This window comes from Rhinolophus ferrumequinum, chromosome 27 (genome assembly GCF_004115265.2).
Source record: "Rhinolophus ferrumequinum isolate MPI-CBG mRhiFer1 chromosome 27, mRhiFer1_v1.p, whole genome shotgun sequence".
Lineage (NCBI taxonomy): Eukaryota > Metazoa > Chordata > Mammalia > Chiroptera > Rhinolophidae > Rhinolophus > Rhinolophus ferrumequinum.
In genome coordinates this window covers 2,468,385-2,484,880 of record NC_046310.1, presented here as the reverse complement: position 1 = coordinate 2,484,880, position 16,496 = coordinate 2,468,385, and the positions used below count along the sequence as shown (strand labels likewise).

Sequence of the window (16,496 nt, the reverse complement as noted above, 5' to 3'; positions counted from 1 at the left end):
GGGACACAGTCAGTTCATAACACATACTGACCTACTATATCTCCGGAAGGTTTCATTTATTTATTTGTTTTAGCCTAAACAGCTATGTGAGCAGCTCTTTAATTTTCATTTAGTTTTTTTGTGTAAAAATTATACTTGAAAGAGAAGAATATGTGGTTAGATGAGGTTAGGCAGAGAGGATAGTTATGTAACCCACTGCTATCTATCTATCATCTGTCTATCTGTCTGTCTATCTATCTATCTATCTATCTATCTATCTATCTATCTATCTATCTATCATCTATCATCCATCCACCCGTCATCCATCCATCCATCCATCCATCCATCCATCCATCCATCCATCCATCCATCCAATTTCTTTCTATCTATGAAGTTCTTAGCATGCTTCTTTGAACTAGTGACAGCATCTTACTGGTCTCCTCATTGACTTACGAGTTAAACATCTTTGACATCTGTTCACTTTCTATCTGTATGAGAGTCATGATTATATCCTCCTTTAAAAATGGTCTTTTTTAACAACTGCAACTAAGAACACATTTTCAAACTTGATAAAAAGGAGAAGGAAAAAACAGAACCAAACCCTCCCACACCTACAAACAGTCGTCAAGTTTTTGTCAAGTGTCAGAAAATATGTGACTCTGCTTTCCTGACTTCAAATTAAATGACAAGGTCATTTAACCTGTTACCAGAAAAGAGGTAACGACTTTTTATTTGTTTGCTTCTAAATTCAGTGCTAATGTGTGAATTATGTCACACGGCAATCTGTAGATGTCTAGTAAATGTAGGATTTACCTTTCAAATTTCTCAATGGAAACATGAAGCCACAAGCAGTCAAGTGGTACGCACACACCCTTTATGGAGCAATAGGGGCACATTTAGTTGGTGGCTCTGTAGTTCATGTGGATTTCTGGTTTCACGTCACAGACCATGTTCAAAACTTGTGTTAATACACTTTCCATGTACTTGTTGTAGCTTCCGTGCAGTTCTTTGATCTTCTCCAGGGTCTGCTCTTCTATGTCTTCTGACAGGTTGCTCTGAGAGCCCATTATCTGCCAGAATATAACACACAGAATTCACTGCACTAGACATCATGTTCAACTGTAATTGCTTTGTAAGTTAAAGTTGGCCTACTCATCTATGATTGTTCAATAGTGTACACTTTATGTGTTATTTTTCCAGTATTTGATCAGAGAATGGCTGAGATTTCCCAATACCATGAGTGGGATGGGTAAAGTTTCCTAAAAAATGGAAACTGCCGGGGCAGATTGCTTCTACTTGTAAGCTGACCTCTGCACCATACAAATCAAATGCAAGTCCACAGTCATTGTATCAGGCTTAGAAAGTTTTTCATCACATTTTCATGTATTTATAAGTTTCCATTCAGATTTTTGTGTCTCCCCTATTGCTTACTTTCTCAATGTAAAGTTGAAAGACATCATTGAACCCAGTTTGGCTGGTTTTTAAACAGCCAATAACTGATTGGCCAATTTTTAAAATACATGATCTGAATTATTAGATCCTGTTTTTCAGGAAGATCCTGAAAATGCCCAGTATGTCCCAACACGCCCTGTAAGAGACTTTCACATGCTCAGGCATAGCTTCCTTACTCCATATAGGACTTTAAACGAATGAAGGGAAACTCCACAGGGGCAGGGGTACGTGTCATTTGTTCCCTGGTGAATTGTAAGGGCTTCAGACAGTGCCTGGCACAAAGGCTCTGCTCAGTCCACGTTTGCCGAACTGAACAGGACAAGCAGATCGCCAGGCAACTCATTACCTGGGTTCTGTTGCTCTGGCTGGCAGAAGCCTGCTGTCTGGCATTTTGGGACACGATATAAATTAGAAGTTGATAATTATGTGACAGGTAATGGTACATTTGGTTCAAGGGTGCTATGAAAGCACTTTTCCATTTTAATTTTCGAAATTTCAGTGTTGAGACTGACGTGTGCAAGCTTTACAGTGTAATGACGGATGGCGTGGGGGAAATCTTTCAACACTCCATAGGTTTCTTTGTAAGTTGTGCAAATGTTCCAGTTTAAGGGAAAGCTGAGGTTCGGCACCCGCACACTGCTTCGCATTCTCAAATCTGTGGTTTCTTCAAGGAAAAAGAATGCTTTCACGATACTGAATTTAGGAAAAAAGATTAAAGGTCTAAAAATCTTCAGTATGCCCAAAGCCGCCATTGTCAGGTCTCCCATTTACATCCATGGTCCATCTAACTTTTGTTGCATTAACAATAGATTTAATTTTTTCACTGTAGTTTACAGTTCTTTTTAGCCATATAATACCTTCTTCAGGAGAAGCTATGTTGGGTAGAAATGATAAGCAAGGGAAAAGTTAACCTTTGATCCAACAGTATTTGTTGATGTCCAACCCACATTGGGATATCTGATTCAGCTGATGTCAGGAGACTTAAAAAAAAACCGCATTAACAAGAGTTAAAGGTCAACAAAAAAAGGGACATGGAAGGGGAACGCCTCCAAGCAGTAGGAAACTGGCTTCTCGAGTCTCCTCCCAGGCTGCCTCCTTGCCCTGGATTAATGATGAGACTGAACTGGAAAAGCAGTATGTCTGACACTTGGAGGTCCAGACAAGGGACGGGCTGTGCCGACGGCGTTACAATATGCTTGAGGTGGCTGAGACCTAAGCCTGCTGACCCTTCTCTGGGCGCCTTTGATCAACGAGCTGTAAAACCGGCTTCGGGCTCTAATTAGGAGAGCGATGGATGAGCAGTTTTAATTATCCTCCCAAGCAGAGAACAAACATCTCGAACCAGATTTACACCTTAAGATTCTTCTGGAGAAATAGTAGTTCGAGATTTCACCCTAACCACTTTCTACTCTTAGGGTCAGTTTTGTTATTCCTTGAAACAAGTAGTACAGATCTCAGAAATCTCCTACACAGAATGATACAAGCTGGTTGGTGTTAAGGATGATTATTTTCTCAGGTCTTAAGCGTCATGTTTATGACGGGACTTAAGAGGGGGGGAAAAAAGGCACAGAAGAAATGTTGATTCATTCTTTCACCGAAAATTTATCGTGTATTCACTATGGATAGACATGATTCCAATATTGAAGAAAACAACAGAGAACAAAACAAAGGACCTGCCATTTTGGTGCTTAGAGTCCGGAAGGAAAAATAGACAATAAGCACAAAATGGAAATATGTAATATAGCCAGTAGTGATAAATGCTGTAACTGTAATGGGGACATTCATTTCTTTTTTATGAGAGACACGATTTTAGATAAGGTGATCAGGAAGAGAAGCTGACAGTTGAGTAGCGATAAAAGAAAGATGAACGTCTGTAAAAAAAGAGGATTCCAGGGAGCAGATGCAAAGGCTCTGGGGTGGTGGCAGGTTCAGGCTGTTTTGGAAACAACAGGAAGACAGACATGGTTAGAATAGAACAAGCAAAGATGCAGGTAGGAGAAGATGCTACAAATGACCAAAGTAGATCCTGTTGCACATTGCTGAAAATCTTCCGCTTGTTTCTTTATGATTTCCTTTTCAACTGGCTGGCTTCGTGCAATACATCCCTCATGAAAATATAAAGACATGCTTTTTCCTACACTAGCATTTCAAAACAATCTCCAGCTTACAGTAAGAAGTAAGTGCGTGCCATTTTCAGAGCCATCAGGCGAGAGAGATAGCCAGGGGCCAATCACAGAGGGCTGTACACTCATGGATGGAAATGGATTTTCTGATTCCTCTTTACAAATATTGATAAGAAGAATTTATTTTTGCTGAGTGGTTCACTTGATTCTAAGCAGGACATTTTATTTTAAGAAACTGGAAAAGGTTTGCCTGCTCTGGGATACAATTTACCTGATCCCACACAAGCGCCACATCTTCTCCCACTAAAATCAAAGTTTCAACGGAGAGATTGCCCAGCTGCGTGGAGTTTGTCTTGCAAAGTCCGGCTTCTGCACAGAGCTTTATTTATAGTTTTACGGAGGCCCAAAGAAAATACCATATAAACTTTAGTTATGGTACAGGAAATTTAATAATTTCTTTTTGTCCATGTCACAACACGAAAGGAGGGTGTTGGCTCTGAAAACTTCACACATTTATTTTTTATTGTAAACAGATACTTTTAAACTGCTAGTGTAGGAGAAAGCATCTCTTTATACTTTCATGAAAGATTTGTTGAATGACCCCAGCCAGCTGAAAGGAAATCATAAGGAAACACCAGAAGACTTTCCAGCAATTTGTAAGAATATCTACTTTGGTCATTTGTGAACCTTGAATTCACCAAAGGAAGTTTGGCCCAACCAGCTCATTCTGTAACATTGTACAACGCTTTTCATTGATTCTACTAGGAAACATTAATTGATAAAAACTATGTTTTCTGAAGTCTTTTCTTACTGAAATATATCAGTGAATAATCAGTGGTAGGAATAATACTTGGCAACCAGTCCCTTCAATTTGTAGGTTTGAGAATATGATTTTTAATATATAATATGTATGAGATAATAATGATTGATTGACATTTTAGATAACAAATCAAAAAGCCTTGACATGGAAAATGAAAAATCAGTAATTTGGTAATGTTTAAGCTTCAGTTGGATGTTCAGCCTTGGTTGAACTATGTCTGCTTGAGCTAGTGTATTTTCTGCACAGCACCTAATGAATATTAAAATCTTGTAATCTATGCTGCATGAAAGCCAGTGCTGACTTTCTGACTTACCTTAGATTGTTTCATTCGAAACTCCTTATCTCTCTGCATCCTGTATTGGTCGATTTCCACCATCGCCTCATCCTTAGCTTGCTTTATTCGCTTCACTTTTCCTGAAAATTAACAGTGGCATAAAAGACATGCTATTTCTCTTTAATACGCATGGACTGTCCAGCTGGATTTGTAAACATACAAGGTGAGGTCTACATTATTTTTTGATGAACTTTTTTCTAGAATGGCAAACTTCACTAAAAAAAAACACACCGATATTGGAAAATTCCTTTTTCCCCCCCATTGGATTCTTTTAGAACATGGAAATGACAACGTTCTTTCACACTTACATGTTTAAATAAAATATCTGCCCACTTACTCACAGCAGTTAACAGCCAGAGAACAGATTTTCGCTGTCATTTACTCGAAAAGACATTATTTGGTCAGATTTTCTGTCCTGATTTGCTGCCAGGAATCCCTCAGTCCACACCAGCTGGATCCGATTAACACTGGCGGAGCTCCAAACCCTACAAACACGCAACTCAGACTCTATCAAACTGACTTACAATTTTTTAAAGCATTTTATTGGGATTGTTTTCCTTGCCATTTCTTGACTCTAGAATGTCTGATTAAGCCCCACAGCACATCAAAGTAGATATTTTTTTCCTCCAGTAGCTTTCTCTGAGGGGGTACTTGAAAGTGGTTGTAAAACCAATTGTTTTTAATGGCTAGGAGTTTAGTTAAGTAGCTCTCTTTTCTTTTATTAAGAGCAAAGGTGTAAGCCTTAAGCCAGCAGACAGCGACGTAGATGAAAGTTTCAGACAAATTCAATGCTGTGGGGATCATTAGCTCAGCACATGACTTTTTGGACAACCAGAGGAAGTTTGGGGGCTTATAGACTAATATTAATTGCGGCTACGCCCCCACTACCTACCACCTTCTGAGGGGTTAGCTTCTAATGCTTTGTGATCATTAAAACTTTAAAGAAACTCTGTGTTTCTTGTCTTCCCATTTCAGTTAAACACCTTCATTCTTTTAAGTTCACATAGTTTCTTTTCTCTGATAATGTCTCAAGCTTTTGTTTATAATTGTTGCCAAGGGTTTGTTAGATTATGTAGACTTTGAACTAAGTAACGGTGTTCTGATTAAGTGGCATAAAAGAAAATCTTAACATAAATATTTATCTGTCATCTAGATACATGTTTTCATGTGCTTTTGTTTTTAGACACCTTGGTAGCGTTTGAGTGTAGGTGGCTTTTAAACCTCCCTCCCTGTTGGGTATGAGTTGCTTTGCTAGTCACTGTATGTCTCTATATATGTGTGTAGAAAAGACAGATTGAAATATGTCTCTTTTAATTACTGTTGAATGGCTCTCAGTAGACCCTCTGTCTGTCTCTATTCTCTTTAACATCCCCGGTCTGCTGAAAATTAGTGCTGTTCTGCAGCCTGAGGTTTAGGACTCATTATCAGCAATGCTTACCTTTTCCCTCCTTCATTAATGCTCATTACCGTTTTGTAGGTACAGATGCCTTTATTCTCTACAGTTACCGGTATAACTGTTTTGTGGCAACCAGACTTACTCTTCACAGAAGAAATAGGTGGTATGTGGGTAGGGAAAACTATTGTTTTGTTCCCAGGCCACTGTCTTACCACTGCTACTCACTAACATTAGGATAAAGATACATTTAAGATGTAGCCACATTTTCTTAGTAATGATAGATTGTCGGATACGTAACTAGTGTATAAAAATAAATCACATAAAACATCATTCCTCTCCATCTTAATTCCATAATACATAAACATTTTGGTTTCAAAGTCGTGACTCTAGCCCATAAAAAAAAAAATAATAATAATAACAGGGAGAGGTCTGTATGCCCTACCCCTGAGCAGAATCCAGCACTCCACTTAAGAGGCTGTATATTAGCCCCGTCACACAGTGACAGGCTCAGAGTGTCTGTGACCCCCCCGTCATGGCACCAGTCACCTGCTGGTTCTCATTCAATTAACTAGGAGAGCCACAGGGAGACCGCTGCCGGCACAGCCGTTTTCCTGGCTAGACTCAGCAGCTGCCTGGGCGAGAGCTGCAGACGCCATCCCTGATTCAATCCCGTGGGAGAGGCTGGAGCCTAAAGCCCGCCATTTCTTCAGAGGCGGAGCGAAATGCACTTGTCACATCCACCAGCTTATCCTCTGGCTGGCCTCGTATCTGTGCGCGGACGTCTCCAAATTTGAAAATTAGACCTCTTTCTCCATACGCATGAAAAGGATGGCTACTGTGAACCCAAAGGGGTCTGCATTCCTCTTTCTCAGTACCTTCTGCATCACACGTTGGGATGCCCACATGAGGCAATGTCGATTTTAAATGTGACCATTAAATGTTAGGTCCTCAAGTTCCTAATCAGGCCAAATGTCTGATTTTCATTTCAGAAAATGTGGTTACATTAGGCATCCTGATTTTAAACACTGCTAAAGCAGGCCCGAAAGAACTGTGCCAGCAAGGATGATTTTCGCTCATTCATCCACCCCTCATTCAATATTTATTGGACGTCTACTGTATACTATGCATAGGGCTAGGAAGAGAGGATAGAGAAACACATGTGATGTGCCACTGGCCACCCGTGGTGTAAATAAACTACCTTTTGGAAATGCATCCATGCTGCTCCAGCTTCCAAAGGGAAATTTGCAAAACACACAGAATGGTGAAGAATGCACAAAATCCACCAGGAGAACAGTGAAGCACGAATCTTAGTTCTGCTTGTTCCCTGACCATTAAAAATCATCACCTTTATGGAAACGGCTACTAAAAACCTATGGAATCTGTGCTTCCCCTCCACCCCAATAGTCGTGTCTCATATTATCAGAGTAAGTCGAAAGTATAAAGAAATAGGCCCAGGTGTGCAGACCGGGACGCAGGGACGGCTGCGAGGGGCAGTCAGGAAAGATTTCTGAGGCAGGAGCCAGTAAGCCGACGAGACGGATGAGCCAGGACAGACACGGGGATGGGCAGTCCATTTTGGGGACTAGAAAAAAAGGCAAGGAGATATTTTAGGGGATTCTTTGCAAACGGTTCCCCCTTAGGGAATTCATTCCTTTTTAGACATGCGTCTTGTTACGCAGATAGAGAGGTTCTACATCCAACAACAAGCCATCGCTGAGCTACATGCCACAGGGGCGGAAAAAAAGGAGAGGAAGCTGTTTGATGGATTTTCAGGTGATTTGTGAGGACAGGATTGGAACATCAATTTTGAGCACGTTAGAGCTGTGCTTTGTGTGGGAGGCAGGGGGCAGTTCTCGGGTGGGCCTTCCTGGCTTCTTGGTGACAAGAGGAGAAGTGGACTGAGTCCAATGTGTCAAAGGTCCCTGGAAACACAGAGAATGCCACTCTGTTGCTTGGCTTGCTAATATGCTTCTGGAACCTTTTTCTGAAGGGAAGGATGGGATTTCATTTTCCAATTTGAACAGGACTCAACACGAGACACTAGTCAGTCGCACAATAAGAAAGAAGTTTTGCAGCCTTGAGCAAGTTAGAGTTTCTGAACCCAAGTTTTGTCCTCTACAGAACAGATTTAATAATCTACTGCGGAAAGGCAGGCGCAGGATCTGCACAAATGTGTGTCGCGCGCTACACCAAGCAGACGCAGTCATGTCTAGTCATTATTAGGAGGGTAGGCCCAGCTGCCCGGGGTCCTTTGCTAGGAAGGAGTGTGGGGAGTAAAGCGTGAGTTTCAGGAGAAGCTCTGGCTGTCTGTCACCAGAGAAGCCTGTGTCACCTTCCCCGAGGACATCTGGGTGCAGATATCCAGAAGGCAGCTGGACAGACCAGTTTGGGATCTAGGAGAAAGATCTGCAATGGATCCAGAGACCGGCTCGTCTGCTGTCTGAGTCTGTGCGCATGTTGGTCGTAGCAGTGGGGTTTGACGGGAATGGAGGTGGCAAACAGAATGAGGAGACAAAAGGGTTGAGGTCTTAGCCTGGGGGATGGCAGCATTCGGGGATGAGAGAGATGTAGAGAGAGCAGACGATGTGATGGCAGAGGCGCTGATGACAATGATGTGGCTCCATCCAGGGAACGCCGGGATTGTGGCATCTGCAGAAGCTGGGGATGGGCCTGGGTCCCCAGACATAGCCAGTCCTGCTGGCATCTTGTTTCTGGGCTTGTGGCCTCCTGGGCTGTGAGAGAATATATTTCTGTTGTTGTAAGCCCCGTAGTTTGTGGTAATTCGTTAACAGGGGCCCTGGGGAACTAATACAGAGGCTGCATGAGAAATGCAGAGAGAACAATGCCCGTTGCGTATGGGTGGCAAAGCCAGGCACTTGAGCGCGGTGGAAAGAGCAGGTATCTGCACACATGTGTCACCTGAGAAAAAGGTGCATACGCAGAATAGAGGAAACCTGGATTTGCTAGGAAAACCAGGAGGACTTTGGGCATGTTTGGAGATGTCTACCTGTTCTAAGGTCTGTTTTGATATCGTTTTACCACTCAGAAAACAAAGCAGGACAAAAACAACAACCTTTCTTGGCTTCGGGGTTTGTTAATATCATGACCAAGTTAGCCCAGTTCAAACAATGCTGTATTTCGCTCTCCTATCTCACACACTTTGGAAAAAAGGTAAAAAGCCCCCAGGAAAACAAAGAACCAGCCTCTCGTTTGTCCCTGATCCATTTGATTTTATTCATCTTCCTGGGTCTGGGCTTTGCTTTTCCTTTACTTGGACTTTCCTTATTAAAAAATATCATATGGAGTTTTGTGCAGGTCGTGGATGGAACACAATCAAATGGTATTAATAGATGAAAATGTTTCATGGTTATTATTTTAATATGACCCCCTTGAAGAAATGAAAGTCCAGTATACTTACAAATAGCCCATTAGTCTGTGGACTATAAAGAAAGAGGAAGTATTTACAGGCCTACAAAACACACAAAACAGGGCCTTGGAGTTCTAATATAACAACTTCTCTTTTATTAGTTTATTAAAAGTCATGTCTTCGTGGACCAAAATATCCCCTTGCACAGTGAAGAATTTTACTAAATCAAGGGGCTTGTTTAAATAATTCAGAATATCTGCATATTTGGGAACAAATAGGCAACTAGCAGATTTTTAAAACTATGGATGGTTTGCATCCTATAGACCCACACAAACTAATTTGCATTACTGTGCTAGCCAAGTATTATCTAAGTAGAAATATTTTCTTAAGTATTAATTTTGCACTAAAGCAGAATTCAATGAGGGCCTCATAGGAGAGCATGCTTAAGGGAACTTTGGGGGCCTCTGCCATTTGTCAGAATGTTTCTGATGTACCTGCTTGTTTGGTTCCTCTCATACTCACATTTGAACATTTGCACTGCTTACCACATCTTTCCATTTGTATCCCATAATGCAAGTTGTAATTTTGAGTTACACAGAAATGCTATTTTTCTGCCGCTGCCAAAGTAGACAGATTGTTTATTTGTGGGAGAGGCTACGGTGTAGGTTCGGAAATAGTAAAATATGGGTTCTTTATGTGCTGTTGAGCATTAGAGAATGGTGTTACTACAGAGCTGGGGAGTTTTCCAAGTGTGCAATGGGTGTAAATGGAACAAAAACGGTTCTCCTAACCAGCCGTGAGGAGAAGTAAAAGGATCACACATTTGAGAGAAACACAAATCTTTGTTTCACCTGCTGATGTTGGGACCTTGACTTTCTAATCTGACCTCGATGGATACCCCAGACTGGAGCTCAGGTGAAGTCTGATGTTCCGTTGTAACAACGTACAGTGGTACCTCCGTTTTGGAACGTAATCCGTTCCGGAAGACCGTTCGAGTTCTGAAACGTTAGAAAACCGAGGCACGGTTTCCCCATAGAAAGTAAGGCAAAATGGATTAATCCGTTCCACACCTTTAAAATCCACCCCTAAAACTGCACATTTAGCACGAATTTTACTATATAATGATACCATCGACTCATAAAATTTAGGGCGTTTGTAAACCGAAATGTTCATCAACGGAGATGTTTGAAAACTGAGGTCCCGCTGTGACTCGTCCTGGCCCAACACACCCACTTTCATGTTTTGATTAATGAACCATTTTTTAGGCAAAAGATGTTAAGTTCGAGTAAGATCATTTAAGGTAGTGCCAACCCACTGCGATCCCATCTAAACTCAACCCATGTACAAGAGACTGGTTTGCATATACAAATCTGTGTGAGTCTCTTCACTCATAAATATGATTTAATCCATAATCAGAGAACAGAAGCAGCTCTCTGAGCTCTTCCACTCATCCTGCCGGAAGCAGTGCCGATCCCCTCGGGGAAGGAACCTGCAGCGGTTGTCAGAAAGAGTGGAACTCGATTGTTCGATTCCATCTCTTAAAAGTAAAAACAACTGTTTAGTTTGTACTCTACTATCTTAGGTATGGTTTTCTGATCCTTCAAGCATCTTGGCGATGTTTTTATTTCCCAAAAAGATTGAAGCTCAGAGATGCTCCATAACTTCCACCAAGAAACTTAAGCGGATACAAACTTTTTTTTTTTGTTTTTTTTTTAAAGCCAGTGGTTTCTCTACTCTGCTGCCTGATAGCCCAGCTTTTAAAGCCTGTTCACAATCTGCTCCCTCCACCCTCACCCTCCAAACTGTCCCTCTCGGTACGGCAGCTGTCTCAGGAGGGAGGAGCAGTCAGCTCTGTGTCCATGGACCTAACAGGCTTTAGAAGAGTTCCTGATACAGGTCTACAGCCCCTATCTGTACCCCTAAGGTGACACAGCCCCACCGTGAGCTGTGTTAGGGAAGCCGCCTCCCACACCTGAGGGAGTCCTCCTTCATGGAATAGCTGAGTGTGTTTGCAGCACAACGTGTGAATGCTACTGCCAATGAATCCTGCAGTTTCCTAAAACGATGAACACGGGAATCGCTCTGTTTTCACTCTCCCTCCCTCCCCCACTCCCTCCTTTTCTTTCTTCTTTAAATGTCCGTGCAGGAGGCCTGCTCTAGCAAAGACTCAAGGTGCAAGTGTTCTGGGAGAATCCATTAAATGAATGGATTTAAGAAAGAGGAAGTGACCATACACTTTCTACCATGATGTTCAGTACCGCGATTTTGTGGGTTCTCATTCGGAGTCTCTATCTGGCCTTCATGTATGGCAGCTTTTCCAACAAATCTCTTTAAGGAAAAAAACAGGAAGTGAAATATATAGGTTTATAAAGATGATAGCTACGTGTACCTCTCATGTTATTCTCTCTCTCTCTCTCTTTCTCTCTTTCATGCTCACGGATGCATTTGTCTCTCTGGGGAATTCTTTAAGGAAGAGCTTAGGTCTTTTCATCAGTGTGTATGCACATCAGAGTGGCTTGGCAATAGGCACCCCACAAATCCTATGCAATAAATGAGTGAAATAAAAACTAGTGAAGCAGGAGAGAAGTTACAAAGTGCCAGGTACACAAAGTCATACTGTACTTGGCCACAGAAGGTCTACGAGGTGATCCGTGGGTGCCATCACTACCCACTTCTGCTTGCTGATAGCTGTGTGAGAATACGGCTTCCCTCCGGGGACAACTGGCCTCGAGCCTGTGCTTCGCGAGGTAAAGGGACAGGCTAACATTCTCTAGAAACCTGAGCCAGGGGTCAGTTGTTGAAAGTCAAAATATTTCTCACAACGTTTCCAAGGCCTGGATATTTCTAGTACTGGTTGAATATTTGCCTGAATATTCATGAACAAAGACCAAGGAAAAAAGTACACGAGTACTTTAAGTTACTGGCAGATGCAATGAACACTTTGGGTACTAATAAGACAGTGTGTATTTTCCAATCCTGGCTTCTGAGGGAAGATTGTCCCCGGACAGCATATTCATGAGGAAAGGAAAACACGTTTGGCTAATTATGGAACCTGGGGCTGGAATGCTTCCCACCCAAACAGCTTCCGGGAGTCACAATACTTTTCTTATCTAAGGACTTTGGAAAAGGAGAGCTGCTTGGTAAAAATCATTTGAATCATCCGTTAACATTAATTACGCACGTGCTCAATACTGTCACTTTATTTCTTCCATAATGAGGAAGCAAAGGTAACATAATTATTCCACATCTCAAAATAAGTTGGTCTTCTCTGTTCTGGGTATTTTAAATGTGGTTAAAGAAATTTGAATAAAGGGTCAGGGAGTTTTCTACACTGTCTCAACCAGTGGCTTTGTTTTCTGTAAAAGCAGCCTGCACTCAGGCCATTTTGCAAGCACTTGCATAGAGTGTTGTAGAAACAAAAATTGAGAAGTAGGTACAGTGTGCCTCCACGACCTTCTTCCTTCTTTCCTCTCTTAGTGCCTCCGCATAGAGCCTTTCCTTTGCTTGTTGGTGCCCACATTGCTGAGTGTGCAGGAAATCCAGCTGTTTTACGAAAGGGAAACGATCGACCTGCCCACGAAAACCCCAGTGCCCCGAGCGGCTTCCCAAGCCTGTCTCTTGCATAGTCAAGTGCTGTTCCCACTCACACTCAGTACCTTTCAGCCACCTTGCGTCAGTACCTGCTCTGCTCCCATCACCACACTCATCTGAAGAATTATACGAGCCCCAGTTTTAAGACACGGCCCCTATCTTGCTGGACTTTAGATCGAATTAGGAAGAAGTTCACGACACACATTATTACACATTAAGTAACGATGAAACGGGAAGTGGGAAAAGCAGAGGTGTTGGCCCAAGCAGCCTGAGTTTGGGCTGCAGATCTGCGAGGTAGGTTTATCCAGCATAGGAAAGGCACATTATGTGTCATGCGGGGGTTAAGGTCTTGCCCGTGTAGTTTCTGCCTCCACCATGTACCCTCAGTGGGGGCTTGGGCGAGTTGTGTAATTTCTTCTCTAAGCATCATTTTCCCCTTTTGCAAAAAGAGCTCATGTGAGAAGGAAGCAAAATAAACGCTGAGCATGGTGCCTGGCATGATATTTTCTATTTTAAAAAATGATGACCTTTGGCAAAGTATGGCCTCTCAGGTTCCACAGATATAAAATGGGAATAATGGTAATACCCAATTCACGCGGTTGTTGTGAATATCAAAGAGACTAAATGGGTAAGTATACACACACATGACTAAATAGAAAGGAAGAAAATGAGAATAAAATAGAAGTATTTTAAAACACTGGCGATTAAAAGCCACCAGGAGGGGGTGAGAAAAAGCTATGAAGTATGATTGTCACACTTTCACAGGAGTAGGAATAGATGCATTCACAGGGGAGGGAGCTTGCGCACATTTTCTCACCAGCAAGGAAATCCCATCTGGAAGTTGTTTCTCTCTTAGCCGGTCACAGTATTGAGACACTGGGGTGTGGTGACATCAGGGAAGTTGCAGAAACAAGGGTTACGCCTATGACTTCAGTGTCCATTATTGTCTCACTTTGTACACGGCCTCTCGAAAGGATCTGAGTTAGGGAACTTTGTCCCCACTATAACTGGGTAGTTTTAGGGAACTTGCCAAGGTCTCACAGGGACAGAATCTGAACCAGGTTTTGAACCAGAGCTGGCCTGCCACCGCGCTCCGTGCTCATCCCACTTCACCCACCCCCACTTTCTACTTTGTGACAACTCCCTCGGAGTTCACTCCGAATGGGGACTTACTCTTCTTTGCTTCCTCGAGCTTGTCCTTGGCTCTTTTCTCTGCCTGAAGGAGCTGGTGAATCCCCTGGGACTGGCTGGTCATGGCGGCTAGCTGCAGGTCGAGTGGCTTCTGTGAAATCTGGGAAGGGACAAGTCTGTTTATCCTCATGGAAATCACCACCACATAACTCAGATTGTGGTGTCAACAGTGAATTGTAAACACAGCTGTTGGTTCCAAAATGGCCTGACTGGGCCAGAGAGCTGGGCCCTTAGGGGAGTCCAAGGGTGGAATCCAGAAAAACAAGTTAAGTCACTCTGAGGAAGCTGAGGACCCATGGTTTCTGCGAACTTCAGTTCTTCTGGATGAAACACGAAGACTTCAATGGGGTGATGAGTCTCCTTATAAAATTAATGAGGAAGATATCTATAGGGAGATTGGCTTCCTTCTTTTTCCAGAAAATATTGACTTGTGTACCGAACTTTTCTTTCCAGTTGTAAGATCTGTCTTTGTTCTCTGTCTGTGCACTGCTAATTTTAGGTTCTTGTTTGTTTCTGGTGCTTCAATGATCCGCTTGGGACAAATTTATTTACCTTTTTCTGGGAAGGAGACTTCCTGGCTCTGTGCACAGGAGATAGGCAAGGGAGCTATTCCTTTTTCTCTCTCGGCCTTTGGGGACAGGAACAGAAGGATTTCTGGGGGGGGGGGGGGAATTGCATGGCTCTCTAGTTATGTAATATGCTGCCTTTCCAGGGAGCAATCATGCACTGACTGAACCAGTCTAAGGGAAATTATAGCTGTAGGTTTTGAAGTTAAACTAAAATCATGCGTTTTATAGTAGTCACTTCTTATGTTGGGTGTTGTCTTCAGATAGTTCAGTGAACTCCATCGTACTTGGTTTGGTCCAATCCAGTAGTGATTGGACAAATGAGAACGCTGGTCGCAGTGGAGAATTACACAGGATCAGTTAGATGTATCTAACAGTCTTGTTTGGAATGCAAACATACTCTTTTGACTTACTCGTACGGCCAAAGGTTTTATGACCCAGAAATAATCTGAAGGTTGCAGTTTCACGTGTCGGTGCTTTTCTAAACTGTACCTCTGTTGCCTCACCCATGTAAACGAGGTTCAATTTCTTTAACTAGGGGCCCGGATTTAAAGATAATTGTGACGCAATCTGAGAGCTACATCGCGTAAGGCGTTCGTGGTCCTTTTCCCTCGACATTTCAGAGTCATCTCATCATCCGTACCTCTATCACCACATCACCTCTGGCACATCTTCCCACAAGGAGCAGCTTTTTTATTTTCCCCAACGGATCACCTTTCTTTCTTGTTGCATTCAGATCGGGTCAGTTTATAGACTTTCATTTTTGTTGCGTCATTACAATAACAAGTACAACTGGAATAAATAGATATGTGAACAGATACAGCTCGGTGGCAAACACACATTTTTCATTGTACGAACAGACGTGTGAAGGCAGAGTAGAGAGTGGTTCCTGAGGCTCCAGCCGGCTCATCTAAGGCATCGGTTTAGCACTTTTTTACTAACCGCGAGGATGGAGGTCATCTGTGGTGTCTGCATGGCTGGGCGGACATGGTCTAAGAACTTGCTTTGATTCAATATTTACTCAATATTGAGTATTTACTCAATACGTCCTGGATGCATTCCCCCGAAGGAGGCCTGGTCCTGAATTGCAGAGGAAAGGTACGTGGAGTGGAGTGAGGTTACTGGTGAGACACTAGGTCGGAAGGACTTTGGGAGAAGATGATTCTTCCCACTGGGATAGAAAAACACAGTCTCCTAAAAGCTTGAAGAATCATGACTTTGCCACAGTTTGAACAAGTGACGTAATTAGCTGCTCACCGGCCATGGCCTCCCTTTCCCACCGGACGCACGTGCCTGGCCAAACCGCATCCTTCACTGACGCTTCATTTTTATTTCAGTCGAATCAGTTTGCGTAAATGATAGAACGTGCATGTGCGCGTATTTTAAGTTAGAGGACAATATACGTCCTCTATATGCATGTTAGAGGACAGTATATGTTCAAACATTTACTTAGAACAGGAAATATATATTATGTGAAGTACAAGGGGTGTTTCAGGGACCCTTTCTATCACCACGTACATCACTGGGCGTCCGTGGGCCACATCGGGGCCAATTGTGCTAAAAGCTGACGGAAGCACTCAGAACTCGCAATGCCCAGGTTCAATTCTGGTCTGACGCAGCTCTCCGACACCTGTCAGAATCCTGTGTGCAAAGTCTGGCGGTCGTCATGACCACTTT

The 16,496-nt window shown here is 42.7% G+C and overlaps 1 protein-coding gene across 1 annotated transcript; it reads right to left on the bottom strand.

Annotated features, from left to right (window-relative positions):
- Positions 1 to 604: 604 nt before the first annotated feature.
- ATP6V1G3 (ATPase H+ transporting V1 subunit G3) lies at positions 605 to 14,343 on the bottom strand. Its single transcript, XM_033099715.1, has 3 exons — positions 14,236 to 14,343; positions 4,688 to 4,788; positions 605 to 1,049 (listed from the first exon to the last, which is right to left on the bottom strand). The coding sequence occupies exons 1-3, from the start codon at positions 14,315 to 14,317 to the stop codon at positions 876 to 878; spliced, it is 357 nt and encodes a 118-aa protein (XP_032955606.1). The 5' UTR covers positions 14,318 to 14,343; the 3' UTR covers positions 605 to 875.
- Positions 14,344 to 16,496: the final 2,153 nt, after the last annotated feature.

What these genes read in the sequence shown, in the direction of transcription:
- ATP6V1G3 (XM_033099715.1), bottom strand. Translation starts at nt 14,317, where the DNA reads ATGACCAGCCAGTCCCAGGGGATTCACCAGCTCCTTCAGGCAGAGAAA. An exon ending in GCTCGAGGAAGCAAAGAAGA is followed by an intron (nt 4,789 to 14,235) that starts GTAAGTCCCCAT and finishes GTTAATTTTCAG; the next exon opens with GAAAAGTGAAGCGAATAAAG. An exon ending in TTCGAATGAAACAATCTAAG is followed by an intron (nt 1,050 to 4,687) that starts GTAAGTCAGAAA and finishes ATATTCTGGCAG; the next exon opens with ATAATGGGCTCTCAGAGCAA.